This window comes from Neopsephotus bourkii, unplaced genomic scaffold, assembly GCF_033783945.1.
Source record: "Neopsephotus bourkii isolate Nb327-2 ecotype Australia unplaced genomic scaffold, CSIRO-AGI_Nbou_v1 NB_107, whole genome shotgun sequence".
NCBI classification, from domain to species: domain Eukaryota; kingdom Metazoa; phylum Chordata; class Aves; order Psittaciformes; family Psittacidae; genus Neopsephotus; species Neopsephotus bourkii.
Window position 1 is genome coordinate 9,025,287 of NW_026900624.1, and position 13,843 is coordinate 9,039,129.

A 13,843-nucleotide genomic window follows, 5' to 3' on the forward strand; every position below is an offset into this window, starting at 1 on the left:
TGTTTTCCTTGGTGCATGTCCATTTTATTTTATTTTTTTTTTCTTACTGTTTTAACCAGAAGCCCTCCCTTTTAAATACCCAGGCAGGTAATTATCTGCACTCATTTGTATGTCACTGGATAAGGTGATTTTTTTTTAAGTGGACTTTTCATAAGCCCAGGTGGAGCTCTTCTGAATATTTTTCTTCAAACTTTTGCTCATTAAAAAGAAATCACAGCAAACTTTTATTCCTTCCACCCTGACCCAGGATTGAACATTAGATCTTTTATACTGCATTTTCTCACCAAGTCTTCCAATTACTTATTGCCTTCCTCCTTCTGCAAAAGAGCAAGACAAAGCATAAGCACGGAATAGCAAATGCAAAAAAGATGCACAGAAAGGAAAAACTATAGCTTGAACAACAGCATCATTCTGTGTTTTGCAGGAACAGTAGCCATGAAAGCATGCTCTTGGGGAACAAGCCAATACATAGGTAATTAATAAAGTAATTACATTAGGAGATAAGGGTGTGGGACAGAGCTTATAAATGTTGCAGGCCAAATGTACTTCACATTATTTTCATAACTCCTTCTCCTCAATACACCTGTGACTCAGAGGACTGGAAACTGAAATCAGAGTCTCTTAACTCATGTGGACTGAAGCAAGTGCTGGAGATTAAAACCCAATGGCCATCTCGCGCAGCTGAAAACCCATTCTGCTGTAGCTGTATGTCACCTCTGTCAGCTTCCAGATGACTGAACAAAAAAGCATGATAATGCAGTGATGACACTATTGCACTCTGCCAGAGATTGCAGAAATTCCTCCAGCTTTTCCACAGCCAGGGATTCAGATCAGAAAAGCCTCTAGAAATCAAACTTTAGTTTGCATGAGGGATGAACATCTGTCCTAGCCAGGAGCTGGTACACAGCAAATACACATTCACAGGAGAGAACCACCAGGACTGTCTGTATGACAGCAAGGAGGCCTTTTCCCTGGAGAAGCAACAGACAGATGCACTGGAAGTGGCATGGGGACACTGGCAGTCTCTGAGTTGATCAGACAAGTGGTGAAGTTGCCGAATTATCATCTCTGCTTGCATCTAGTTCCTTGTTGAACTAGCACTTGCTCCACAGGCTGTTTTCAAGTCACCCACTGAACAGTAGCTCATGTTTTAACAAATCAACCCTGCAGTTTGCTGACCTGACAGCACAAACAGGGAACTCGCTGCAAAGGATGGGAAAAAGTACACTGCATACTCACCTGGAAAAATGGAACAAGACCAGTTGAGATTGTCTCCATCTAGTATTTTTGGAGAAACCTAATGATGAAGCAGTGGCTGACTTAGAAAACATTCATTAACACTAACTGCAATGCCAAAGGTAGCAAATACATAATTTTCAAGTAATAGGGACTGTTGCTCACAGGGCCCTACTTCAGACACTAGGCAATGTAGTTGAAACAATCATTAAAAATCTGAATTATAAAGAAATACCACCTAGCTGACAGAGATGTGACAGGCAGAACAACTCAGTACAGCTTTCTAAATGAAATGGACCATTGATTGGTCTGGCTTTGCAACTCATTTGTGGTCCAGTTACACTGAACTAATTAGTGCTGCAGCAGTCATACACAAACGTACCACTTTGTTCTTTAAAGGCAAAGAAAAAGATCAGAACTGTGAGCGGTACTGAGCATGCTGGGAAAGTATAGTTACCATAAATCCTGACACGGAAGCAGGAAGGGGCACCTTTCCAGAGCAGAGGTCCTCTGCAACTTACGTGGTACCACCAATACGAATGTCACGTGCTAGGGCTTTAGCAAAGTTCATGACACTCATGATCGCATTGCCAGTCAACAGTGCTACCACTGTGAGCTCTTTTCCTCTTGCATCTAAGGAGATTAGGCTCCAGTTGGCTTAGGAAAATCCATCTGTTGGGATATTACACTAAGGACTGCATTTGGATGGCTTAAAATCACAAGTTCCCAGCTGCAGCAAGTTCCCTGTATTGATTAACTCAAATGATCTTCACAGGCACTCCAGTCTTCAGCACAGTACCTGAATCAGATCTTCAGTTCCTGTTCAAAGCTTAATGTTGTCCTCCTCCCTGAAACACTGGTGCACCTTTTATCTGTTGTGTGATGACCCTGTATGTTCAGTTCCAACCCCTGATCATCTCCAAACATACCCCTGCCTCTTTGCTTTGAGTTACACTGCCTCTGAGTCACTGATCAATTATATCTTTTCAGGATTAATACTAATCTTAGTAACAGTTCCTCAGTTGAAAACAAGCTTGCAATTCCATTCTTTTACAGCTCCTGGACTATATCTACTTAAAAATACAGCGTGTGCACAGTTTATGGTAGAGGACCTCTCCTGCCTGCCAAAATGCCCTATACCAACCAGTTGTGTCTCTCACACCTCTACATAAATTGCCATTTAGGGGGGTTCATTGCACCCTAATGCTTGGCACATGGCCACTTCTGAAAGTGTTTGAGCTCCAGGCACACCAAACTTCACCTTGGCCTGCTTTCAGGGCAAGTGTTCCTTGACAGGCAGAGTTCCAGTAGCTGTCATGAGATGCGCGCGAGATGAACAGTGCAATTCCAGCAAACCATGAATTGTAAAGACCCAAAGTTTCAGAGGGGTATTTATTGTGTGGGAGCATATCCCAATATATTTTGTTAACCATTCATGAGGATAATAAAAAATAGAAGCTTTTTAAATGACAAAAATATAGTTACATATAGTACAGATTTTCATCTTGCATTGAAGCAGAGCAGTAATAAAATGCTCACTTGTGTTTTCACAGTTAGTTTGCATTGCTTCTCTAGGTTAAGGAACAGCAATTCAAATCTTCCAGTCAGAACCAGTAGTTTCACAGGGTGATCATGAGGGTGAACGTTCTGTGCATTTTGATACCCTTTACAATGGAGCAAGCATACTGGATCCATCTTGGAACCACATAAATTTCTAGAGGTACCAGCTGCACTTGAAACGAGTCACCCTGGCTGCAACTGAAAGATTTTTGTATCAGAATATGCTTTTAGGCCCAGTTCAGAATCGCATCTATGGAATACTCAAGAATGTGCTTAAATCCCATTTGGTTCAAAGGGCTCCAAGTTGATCCTCTGTGACCACCTCATAAGCACTGCATACTGACATGAAGCGCTAACCAGCATTTGATTGCACGGGTAAGCTGATTTCCAGACCACAAAGGATTCAAACATTCTTCAGCACTCCGCTTACTTGAGACCTAAATGCGTTCACTGCATGCATACATTTATGTACATACTACACACATTTAACACCAGCCCCTCCCCACAATATTATTGCAATAATTCGTTGCTGGTATAACAGTTTATATACCAAGTTTCACTAGTTTTCTATAAACATAGAAAAAAACACCTGAAGAGAGCTAGAACAGCTTTCAATCAGTCACTATATTGGCACTGAAAGCTTTATTTTGAAAACTTAAAGCAGCAATACTGAATAAATAGACAGAATGATTGTTTTGTCATCTCCATACAACTGATGGCCTTCATCCAAAACATTAAAATACTGTAGCAAATAGAATAAACATGCATGTTTCAATGTTCTAAAAAAAAAAAAAAAAAAGAAAAAAAAGGGAATATAAAAGTAACACTTTTGATACTTATTTTAATACAGTACAGACCATTAGAGACTATTTTCTGGAAAAAAATATCTGAATACAGTTTGTTATTTACATGGATCATTAAGGCCCAATTCGCTCAAGTTAATGCACATCAGGAATTTATATGCTTCAAGATAACTCACTAAAATTTACAAGATCAGGTTTTTACTCATATGATCCCAGTTCACTGAAATAACGCAATACTCTTCATGCTAAAAACAAGGCAATTATTGCCCCAAGAGGAGATTTTTATTTCACTAAGGGATCTTTCCTGTCTTACCTCACAACAAAAGCTTTTTTTACATATTGCTAATGCTAGTGGTAGTTCTCTTCTTCAACAGCTTCCTTCCAACTTGATAGGGTTCAGAAAAGCAAGTAATCTCAAAGCTAGCAGACCATTTCCAGAAGCAATTCAGGCACCTGGGAACCCAAGTCCCACCCAAAGGTAATGGGAAACAGGTTCCTAGCTGATATTTCAGAGTGGGACTCGGGTTTCTCCCTTGTTCAGAACATTTATGTTCACCTTAACCTACTGGCTTTTCAAACTGTCACCACTCTCAGCCCCTCTTTTCCCTAACAACATAGCATCACCAGCAAGAATAAACTGTATCCTCATGGATGAGAGAGGTAACACAGTTAATTTCCATTAGTAATAAGTTACAGGAGTTCTCCATATAAACTCCTCGTGCACTGGAAAATAGTGCTTGTGTAGTCAATTATTTAACGCAAGCAAAACACCCCGTTTTTATCATGCTGCCCAGTAAACCATATGGCACTTGTTAAAATTAGTGTGTGTAGCTTCCTTGCTGCTAATGCCCCATAAGCAGATTTGAAACACTTCTGAAACATGTTTTTCTACATTTGTAAAGAAAGAGTGAGGTTCTGCAGTTGATCAGAAGCAAAACTCTTAATGCCATAATGTGAGGAGTTTTTATAACTGTAATACATTGTTCAGTTCACATTAATGCAAGGGCATGCCATTTCTTTTTGGTTTATTTACACAGAAGGTGAAAATGCTACAGAACTTCAGCCTGGGTGAAATTTAACAAGAGGAGCATGGTGAGGGGCAAGGGAATTTGTCAGCGTCTCACAAATGACAGGTCTGGGTACCAAAGCCTCTCCTTTGACATAGCAGTGGCTGAAGCTGTAAACACTTTCCAGGTCACCTTGACATATGCTAAAGCCCTGACAAGAAAGGCCCACTCAGAGATGATGTGGTGGCTACTCCTGAGCCAGCTCCCGGCTGGCCTCTCCATCAAACAGCTGCTGCAGTCAGCAGGTGCTATTTTTTAACTTAAACAGCAAATTCCTTCCTTGATTCTATTACAAAGCCATAACTCAAGTCCTCCAAAGCTGCTCTTACCCTTCCTTTTAAACCTTTTCCTCCTCCCTCCCTCTTATAGAATAACATGACAGAGAAAAAGAGCAGTTTTTATGAAGCAAGAATCCAATTCAGCTCAGACTGACATCTGTGGGAGATGGACCAGCCACAGAGTATGACAAAAACATCAGCTGGGTAAAAGTATGCTGATCTGCCTTAAAAATACTTTACCTCAGCACCGGCCTGAAGTTGCAACAGGCTTTTCCTTGTGTTTTCCCCCACCCCCATGCAGCATAATTTGGGCCAGACTTTGCAAGGTGCTGAGTGCCTCAGTTCTCTAACATCAAGAGGTGCTGACGATGCAAGATACCCACTGGAGAGGGCCATTTCATTTCTGTAAATTGAACTCACAATGTAAGGCATATATGCTCAAGTACCTTGGACAGATATTGTCCCGAAACTATGTAAATTTTACTTTCTTTTTTAATATATATATATATATATATATACACACACATTCTTCTATTTTTTTTTAATAAAAAGTTATGGGCACAGTGAATGTGAGCACAGAGTTGTGATAAATGAACAGTAAAATCTGTGAGCACTGCCAAGATTCCTCAGGTAGGAACATCTCATTCTCCAGTTTGCTCACAAAGGAAAATAAAAATAGTAATAAAAAAAAGACCTGATAAGTTGAACACTAAAAATTCAGAGTTCATTTGGAAAGGTCCTTTATATATTCACAGCCTTATCTGGTGCTGTTAGTCTAAATACAGCAGCATTTTTAGAATATATGATGCCATTAATAAGTGGAAAAGGAAAAAAAAATGCATTAAACACTCAGGAGTCCTTCATCTTCTACTATACCTTATAAAACTTTCACTTGTCAGGAAGCTCCTTTTTGAAAAAAAAAAAGGAAACTTCACGTAACATGTATCTGCATGTCAGTAAACCAACACAAGAGGATGCCAGGAGTCCAGAATTATTAAGTAATTTCTATGGCAAAAAGACTGACATTTCCTACCAGTGGCAAAATCCTGACCCTCTCAAGGGCATCAAGAGTTCTGTCGTTCTGGCACTAACTGAAGTGCAGGTATTCTACACAGTGGCAAAAGCACGGTGACTCTTCTCACCTCAAGGTGGGGATGAGGATATGAGTTGCTCTTAGAGTAGGAAATCTGAATGCAGCTGGGTAAAGCCCATCCCTTCTCTAACTCATCCACGAGGCCAGTCTCTTAATGTATATGGCGTGTCCCACTGATGGCAGTAACTTTCTCTACAAACTTGGGTTCCACTCCAGCAATCTAATTTCATGGCCTATAGCCAAAATGCTACTTGGTCTTACTTTCTGCATAAAGCCATTCTGTCTAATTCTTGCTCAGCTCTGATTGTATTTGAGTGACATCAAGATACGATAATATTCTCTTTTCATGTGCTTTGTAAAAAATGACTACCAAACCTGTGCATTTCCTGTTTGTAAGCTTTATATACTGTAAGCGACTGAGCAGCAATACATCTTCCAAAGGGACTAAACGTCAGCCATTTAAGACTGGGGACCTGGAATGAAATCCTAGCCCCAACTGAGGGCAGGGGACTCTGCCAGGTTTCTTCCCTCCACAAAACATGAATGAATTCTGGAAGGCTGGAAGAGGATACTGATTTGTTTTTTGTGGATGTTTGTTGGTCTTTTTTTCTCCCCCAATAGTAAGATTTACCGCAAAATAAGAACACTGTAACGGCTAGTGGAAAAAATAAAGTATAAAATCACACACAGTGAAAGCCTCCTACTCTCTTTTGGTAAGATATATGAAGACAACTTCTTACATTGTTCTTTTCTCAAAAGGCATATACAATGTGGCAAAATATTTCAAATATACATTCTATATAATAAAATATCATCTAACTAGTGCATCCTCAATCATATACTGGAAATACTTTTACCAAGCCAAGGTTTAAATTCCATAAATCTTTTGAACACTAGGTGCTTCATTCAAGGCAGATTCAACAGCAAGTAAATCCCACAAGCTCACTTTTCAAGCCTTAGAAGGCAGCTATGGATGGAACATGACATAATATGACCCACAACAGAAATTAACAGAGTTAGTGGTGAGAAACCATTTTAATGGTTCGGCACTCCACAGAACTCTGCACTGAAAATCACTGTATTTGATCAAACGGTGGATGTTTGTACCCACAGACTAAAGTCACCTTGTCAGACTGACATACAGCCATACACGATTATTCACAAGTTAAAAATAAAAATATAAAAGGTCAACATTCACACGTCCATTGATTAAAGGGAATAAATTAAACCTCAGGTAAGTTGCATACGTGTTTTCCTTCACCCTCAGTCTTTTATTTATGCCTATACAAGGAACAATACTTTCCCAAACACTTCTGAAGTGGCAAAAACAAATGAAGGTTTTTGCACTCTAGCTGTTTTGACAGCAAGGTCATCCTTGCCAAGTGTGAACTGAGACAGTTGCTCTGTCTCTTTAGCATCAGTGCACAGGTTATGGCTCCAAGTGGTGTGTTGGAGGAAGAAGAGAAAATATTACGGTGGCTTAGCAAGGAAACAAAACAAAAAGGGAAAACAAAATATCTTCTTCCATTCATCATTGGCAGAACAAAACAAAAGTGTATCTTGTCCAGGGTACCTTGCTAGGTCCTCTCCAGAAGAGGTATGTACTGTCATACGTAAATGCCCTCCGGGTTAAAACCAGATGACAGGGGATTCTGTAGAATCCGAAGGTTACTGGGGAGTTGCCTCGATGAGCCAGGGCGCTTCAGTGACCCAGACTGAAATGCTGGCTCTGTGTAAGAAAAAGGGCAGTTAGAAAAGTCCTCACCAAGGTGGTGTCTCTAGAACACTTCTTTCTGCCTGGTGCAGTATGTACTTAGTTTGGCACGGAAAAATTACATACCATATACAATGACAAAGTTAAACACCTGACTGGGAAGTGATGAGATCCAAGACGCACACTTCCTACTCCAAAACAGAAGGATACCCCTACACAATGTAACTGCCCTCCCAGGAGGAACATGCACACTGATAGACACTGATAGATGTATTACATCTACACAGTAACATGCAGAAAGTGGTTTAGCCTACATGTCACTCAGAGCTTCAGCCTCCTGCCCACTTAAAAGAGAAAGTTCATGCAAGCACTGACTTTCAAAGGCCTGGTTGCTTCCTCTCCCCACCTCTCAATCCCTTTCAGTTAGAAAGTTTTCTAAAAGTAAGGACAGAACCAGCTAAGGAGAATGCTGAGAGAAACAGGCCCCCTGCAAGCAGGCAGTGGATAAGCACAAGACAGCAGAGGCTGAGCCAAGTGCCAAGGGAGTTTCTGCTTATGTCACAGTTCTGATACACATTCAAAGTGCTCCCATGCTCCTGCCTGGGAAGTTCTGAATTCAGATGTGGGCATGTGCAAAATGCACTGATCTCACTTAGAGGCAAGGCTAGTCTGACATGCTGCAACAGTCATATGTGTAGGACTTCTGGATGGCGGGCAGCCCAGCTGGATTAGCTCCTATTCCCATGTGGCTGCTGTCTGGTATTTCTTGAGATCCAGATGCATTCCTTTTTCTACACATTCCACCAGAAGAAGATGATCCCAGATGAACAGCAATGTAAGGCATGCGATCATTCTGCGTGCCAGCTTATGTGCCTGCAGCCATAGAGGCCGCACTTGAAAGCTACTGGCTTAATGGGTTACTGATGGGTCAAATGCATGCCAATGCACAGCAGGACAGAAGTTATCTACATACTGTGCTGTATTTATAGCTTGCTAAACCCTTGGAATGAAAAGAAATATTTGACACTGTGCTTTCTTAGTATTTTACTAGCTTCTTTGTTAGCAAAGCAGTCAATGTATGACTGCTAGCATTAAGGCAGCAGGTAAATGCACTGACATTCCCTTCCCCGCTGACCAAAAACATTATGAGTGCTGCACCTCTCTCAAGCTCCACGTGTGGGGCTTCCACCTCAACAGGGTCTGCTGGCAGCACCGTGACCTTCGTTCCTGTTTGCTGGATGAACTGTTGCAGGTTAACCTGTCGCAGCTCCTTTGTCAGTTGCTCCAGTTCTTGCTCCCTGTCCTGCCAGGAAAGAAAACATCTGTTTAGCAGCAGTGGATAGAGCATTAAAACAGCTTTTCAAGACTGTTTGTAATTGGGCAACTAATGCTTCTCCTTTTGATGAGAAAGTCCCCGACTTTTAAATCTAGGTGCAAATGAAAGAGTTGAAAGGTATTTTACCCCCATAATTTTTCCCCTAATTATCTTGTGTAAACAGAATTATACACAAATTCACACTGTGATTGGGGGAGAATAGTTTTGTAGATCTGATCTAGGAATAGTCCCCGATAGCACAGCCCTCATCCACTTTAAGCTTGTAGTAAGTTACAGTTGAGCCTGAATCCAACAGTAAGAAAACCAACACAGTTGATCTGAATTAGGACCTTTTAAATGGCAATTGCTTTGCCACTGATGTGTTTGATCTGTTCAGTCAACACACATCATGTAGTTGGCCTCAGCTTCCTGTGATACACTTGTGTTCCCATTCATTCGCTATGAGCTTTTGCAGAAACTGGACTGACAACTGGAAGCCAGCCCCCACACCCCCAAATTTCAAGACAATTCTACAGAAAAATTCTGCAATTTATTTTAGGCCCATGACACTTTACAGCTGGGCACTAGGAGACAGGAAACTCTTAACTGTCTGTACTTACTACAGCTCCATGATTTATGAGATTGTTACCAAGTTACCACTGAAGAGAATTAGTTTTGTTGTTTTTCAAATCACTCAACCTCCACAGGAAGTAAGGTAAAAAAATGTTAACTATCACTCCAAATCTTACAGGTTTAAGCTCCAATTTAATTACTAATTGTGAAACTTTAGTGAAACCTTTTACCTGAAAGGGGGGGGGGGGGGGGATGGATGGGATTTTTTTGTTTGCTTGGGTTTGCCCTATTTTGTTGTCAATTTTTTTTTTTTTTCCTTTTTCTTTTAAGTCTTTGTCTAAAAGCAGGGAGAGCGAAGTGCTGCTTCTGATCCTTAACTGAACATAGCCTCATATTCCTGGAAAGTAATGTTACTGAAGTGGCTAGAGAAAAGGAATGAAAGAGAAGAGGGAGCACAAATTACTACAGATTTCTCCCAAGCTTCTAATAATGCTGCCTTCCTGGTTTTAGCACTTAAAATCTACTGAATTTAACAGGAACTTTCCCAAGAAAGCAAAACCCCAGCCTATGGAAAAAAAAAACAAACAAAGCCATAAAGATTTTGAACTCTATCATAGCCTAACAGTGTGTTATTGAGGATAGGGTAAGACATATAAAGAGGACTTTATGCTTTCTGTTAGTGCAAACCCTTAAGCACAGTGTGCCTGGAAACTTGAGACAGATAAATAAGGCCAAAACTACAGTGTTCATCCATTTTGCTTTGGATTTTTTCCCCTCCTCATTTAGTAAAACCAGCTTATACTGACATGTTTTTAGGTGTTCAGGAGTAAGGATATAAAATCCCGTAACATTTTATCAGCAGAATCGCCTTATTGCAACTGCAGCACTGTGGAACATCGTAACTGCGAGTGCCAGGAATACAGCAACAATCGCAACTCAAACTGATACGTGGTGCCTCAGTCCTATCTTATGTGGCACATTAAAATCCCAGAAGACATAATCTTTCCTTCACCTTGTCCAGCTAGCAGCTGGACTTCCATTTACATTTATTATTTTGTGCTCTAGCACAAGTTCCAGGTGACACCATTAAATTTAGCAAGGAAGCACAGACTGGATTCTCTTTTGACACACATGAACCACAAATGCCTGAGGTGTAGAGAAAATAAAATCCTGAACACCTGAAATCCTGAACAACTGAAGGAAGAGATGCTAGTCTTTAACACAAAGCCCTGTAAGCTAACACTTTAGCTCTACATCTGTCTATCCAGGTGCTGGTTTTGGACTGTTCTTTTTAATGCCTCTATTTTGGTGGCAGACAAATCTAGCAAGAATCAGAAGTTTAGCCTCAGGGAAGGCTGTGATGGTGTAAATTTCCCTGAAATTCAACAATATGAAGCTCTGGAGGTACCAAGACCTAGGACCTAAATCCTCAAAATGTCTATCCCCAAATACAGGGGTTTGAAGACAAATACTTGTAAAGGCATTAGGCTGAGAGCACTATGGTCTTGTTTAACACCCAGCAGTACAACAGTCCCCTGCAAACCTTGAGTGTTCATGCAGGAGGTATTATTTGTCTGAGGTGCACAGCACCACTCTGGAGCAGGGTGAGGCAGTTAGATACACTGCTGTGGGTGCAGCCATATTTCCCTCAGCTACTTTGGCTCTGGTGTTTCTCAATCACGGACCGCTGCACAGTGAAGACAGGCACTGAGTGATTTCTCAGAGGTCACCAGGCAATCAGGGAACGGTAGCAAACCAAAGCCATGACTGGTGGGAAAGAAACTGAGCCAGCATGTAAATAAATGGAAGGTGTTGCGGCATTCAGTACTAACCCTGCAGGACACCCTGAATGGTCAGGAACACACCCACCAAACATCTGCTGGTTTATCTTGAGACAAAGAACTAACTACTGCTTTTTTTTCCCCACATGGTTTGAATGAGCAAAATACACACAGGTGAAATCGAAACTGCCTGTCCTTAAAACAAATCTGAAATGCAATTTGAAAATGAAGCCAACACTTTCTCTCTTTTATCCCAACTCCCTGTGGAAACTTTCTCATGTCTTCTCCAAATCTGTGAAAGAAAAATTTGTTACAGCTACGCCTTTGGCTTTTCTTTTGCTATGGATAAAAAAAAAGACAGCTTTACCTGTAACCGTTTGGTAGCTTGGCCCAAAGAGCGTTCTACAGCTTTAATGCCATTTTCCAGCCTCAGACTCTGCTGACCCTGAATATCAATTTCACCCTTCACCTTCTCAATCTTCTCCTTGACCTCTTCTTCATTCACCTGGGACTCTTGAACTTCCCGCTGCAATTTCTCTGCTTCAAGGCCACTTTCCATGTTGTGGATCTGAGACACGTAGTCCTTCAGCTTGCTCTCGCACTCCAGGATCCTCTGCCTCATCTCCTGCAGCTGCTCCTTCAGTTGTTTTTCATTCTCCTGTTCGATCTGCAGCTCGTTTTCCCAGAACTCTTCCTCTTCAATCTCCACTTCATTCCTTTTGATCTTCTGCTCTAGTTTGAGAATTTCTTCTTCCAGGCTGGAATTATACTTCTGTTCCCAGTAGCGGATCTCAGCTTCATTGGACTCCAGCTGTTTCTCAATGCACTGGAGCTTCTCCGTCTGGAGGTGGATCAATTTCTTCAACTCGTCTGCTGTTGTTTTACAGTTGTTGAGCACCTTTTGCTTGAACTCAGATTCCTTGCTCTTCCCAAAGATGTCCATTAACCCTTTGGCCCCACCGGTGAAGGTGAGAGACTTCCTTTTCGGCTCCCTCCTCTTCATGGCTTTGTCGCCGGATGGCCTCAGCTTGGCGAGGGGCGGCAAGCTCTGCCGGTACAGAGTCCTCTCGGGGATGCGTGCCGCGCAGTCCGAGGTGGGCCGCTCGCTGAGCGAGGGCCCGGTGCGGCGCAGGATGAGCTGCACGTCGCTCGCGTACTGCCCCCACTTGTTCAGCGACACGATGGGGTTCTCGTGCGGCGCCAGGTGCCGCTCCGTGTCCCGCCATTTCTCGATGAGCGTGTACCTCCCGGTGCGGCCTGCGGGGGCAAACGCAGCCGTCAGCGCGGCGAGCCGCCAGGGGGCGCTGCCGCACAGCGCGAACGCGCGGCGCGGCCGGGTACCTCAGAGGCGCTGAAGTACAGACCGCTCCCGGCGCGCTGTCCCGTGCCGGAACCCGCCGAGCTGGGCACGGGGCCTGCCCGCTACTTGTTCCAGCCGTGAGGAAAACCCTCACGGTTGGAGGGGTTCCTTACAACTTCCCTCGGGAAAACCCTCCCCGCACAGCGCAGCCCCTGAGCAAGCGAATACCGGCTGACTCTGCGCACCCGAGTGAAGGTGCGCGGCTCCGGGCCTTTTTTCACATCTGGTCACTGAAAATAAAGCGGTGTTGATAGCAAAGAAATACACGAAATATACATTCCTAGAGGAGGAAAATAATAGGAAAAGTTCTGCATCTTTCATACAGCCACATATCAAAATCAGAATTTGGAGACAATGTTTGCTATTAAACAGTACCACCAGTCAGAGAGGCAACTGTGACTGCGCCTCAGCTCACTATGTAGTGCCCCCAGTCAGCTTCGACGCTGGAGGAAGCAGTCCCAGACCCCAGAAGCATTACAGCCGCCCACGGGGCCGCGGCAGCGCTGCTGACCTGACAAAGCTTCACGGAGCAGAACACAGGACTGCTGAGAGCGGCAGAAGCTGCCTGAACTGGGACCGAGCAACCTGGTTTCTTGCACCGACTCCTTCACCCATAACAGCAGCTAATGAATTCCCCCCCGGGGTGCCCTGCCTTCAGGGGGAAGCTCGAGTCCTTTAGTGACTGCTGTGATGTTCTCTGACATTGTGATGTCCTCTGCATTGACATCTAGCCGTACAATGAATGCAGTATGGTTTGCTTTTGGGGTAGGAGGAAGTACAACTTACGGTTATAGCTTCATTTGTGCTGCTACCAACACATATTTAAAAATTCAGTCAGCAGCCTTTTTCCACTGACACCCTTTATGGGATGCTTTGAATGCTACATAAATACAGCATCTGAGGTTTTCCACTATTTTTATTTTTTCTAAAGACTCTTACTACTCTGAGATAAAGCATTCTAAAGACTGTTACTACTCTGAGATAAAGGCAGAGTTTCCCTTATCGTGAAAGTAACTTCACTTAAAAGCTCCAACACTGTGCACAAAGCATATGAACCTGATGA

General features: G+C 42.7%; 1 protein-coding gene across 3 annotated transcripts in view; it reads right to left on the reverse strand.

The window, feature by feature from the left end:
* Positions 1-6,671: 6,671 nt before the first annotated feature.
* RASSF8 (Ras association domain family member 8) overlaps positions 6,672-13,843 on the reverse strand; it is an 85,521-nt gene continuing 78,349 nt past the window's right edge. For all 3 annotated transcript variants that reach the window (XM_061359877.1, XM_061359896.1, XM_061359887.1), the window contains exons 4-6: positions 11,788-12,677; positions 8,910-9,054; positions 6,672-7,766 (exon numbers count right to left, since the gene is read on the reverse strand). In XM_061359877.1, coding sequence (XP_061215861.1) covers positions 7,645-7,766; positions 8,910-9,054; positions 11,788-12,677 — 1,157 coding nt within the window. In that variant the 3' untranslated portion in view covers positions 6,672-7,644. The remainder of the gene's footprint in view (positions 7,767-8,909; positions 9,055-11,787; positions 12,678-13,843) is intronic.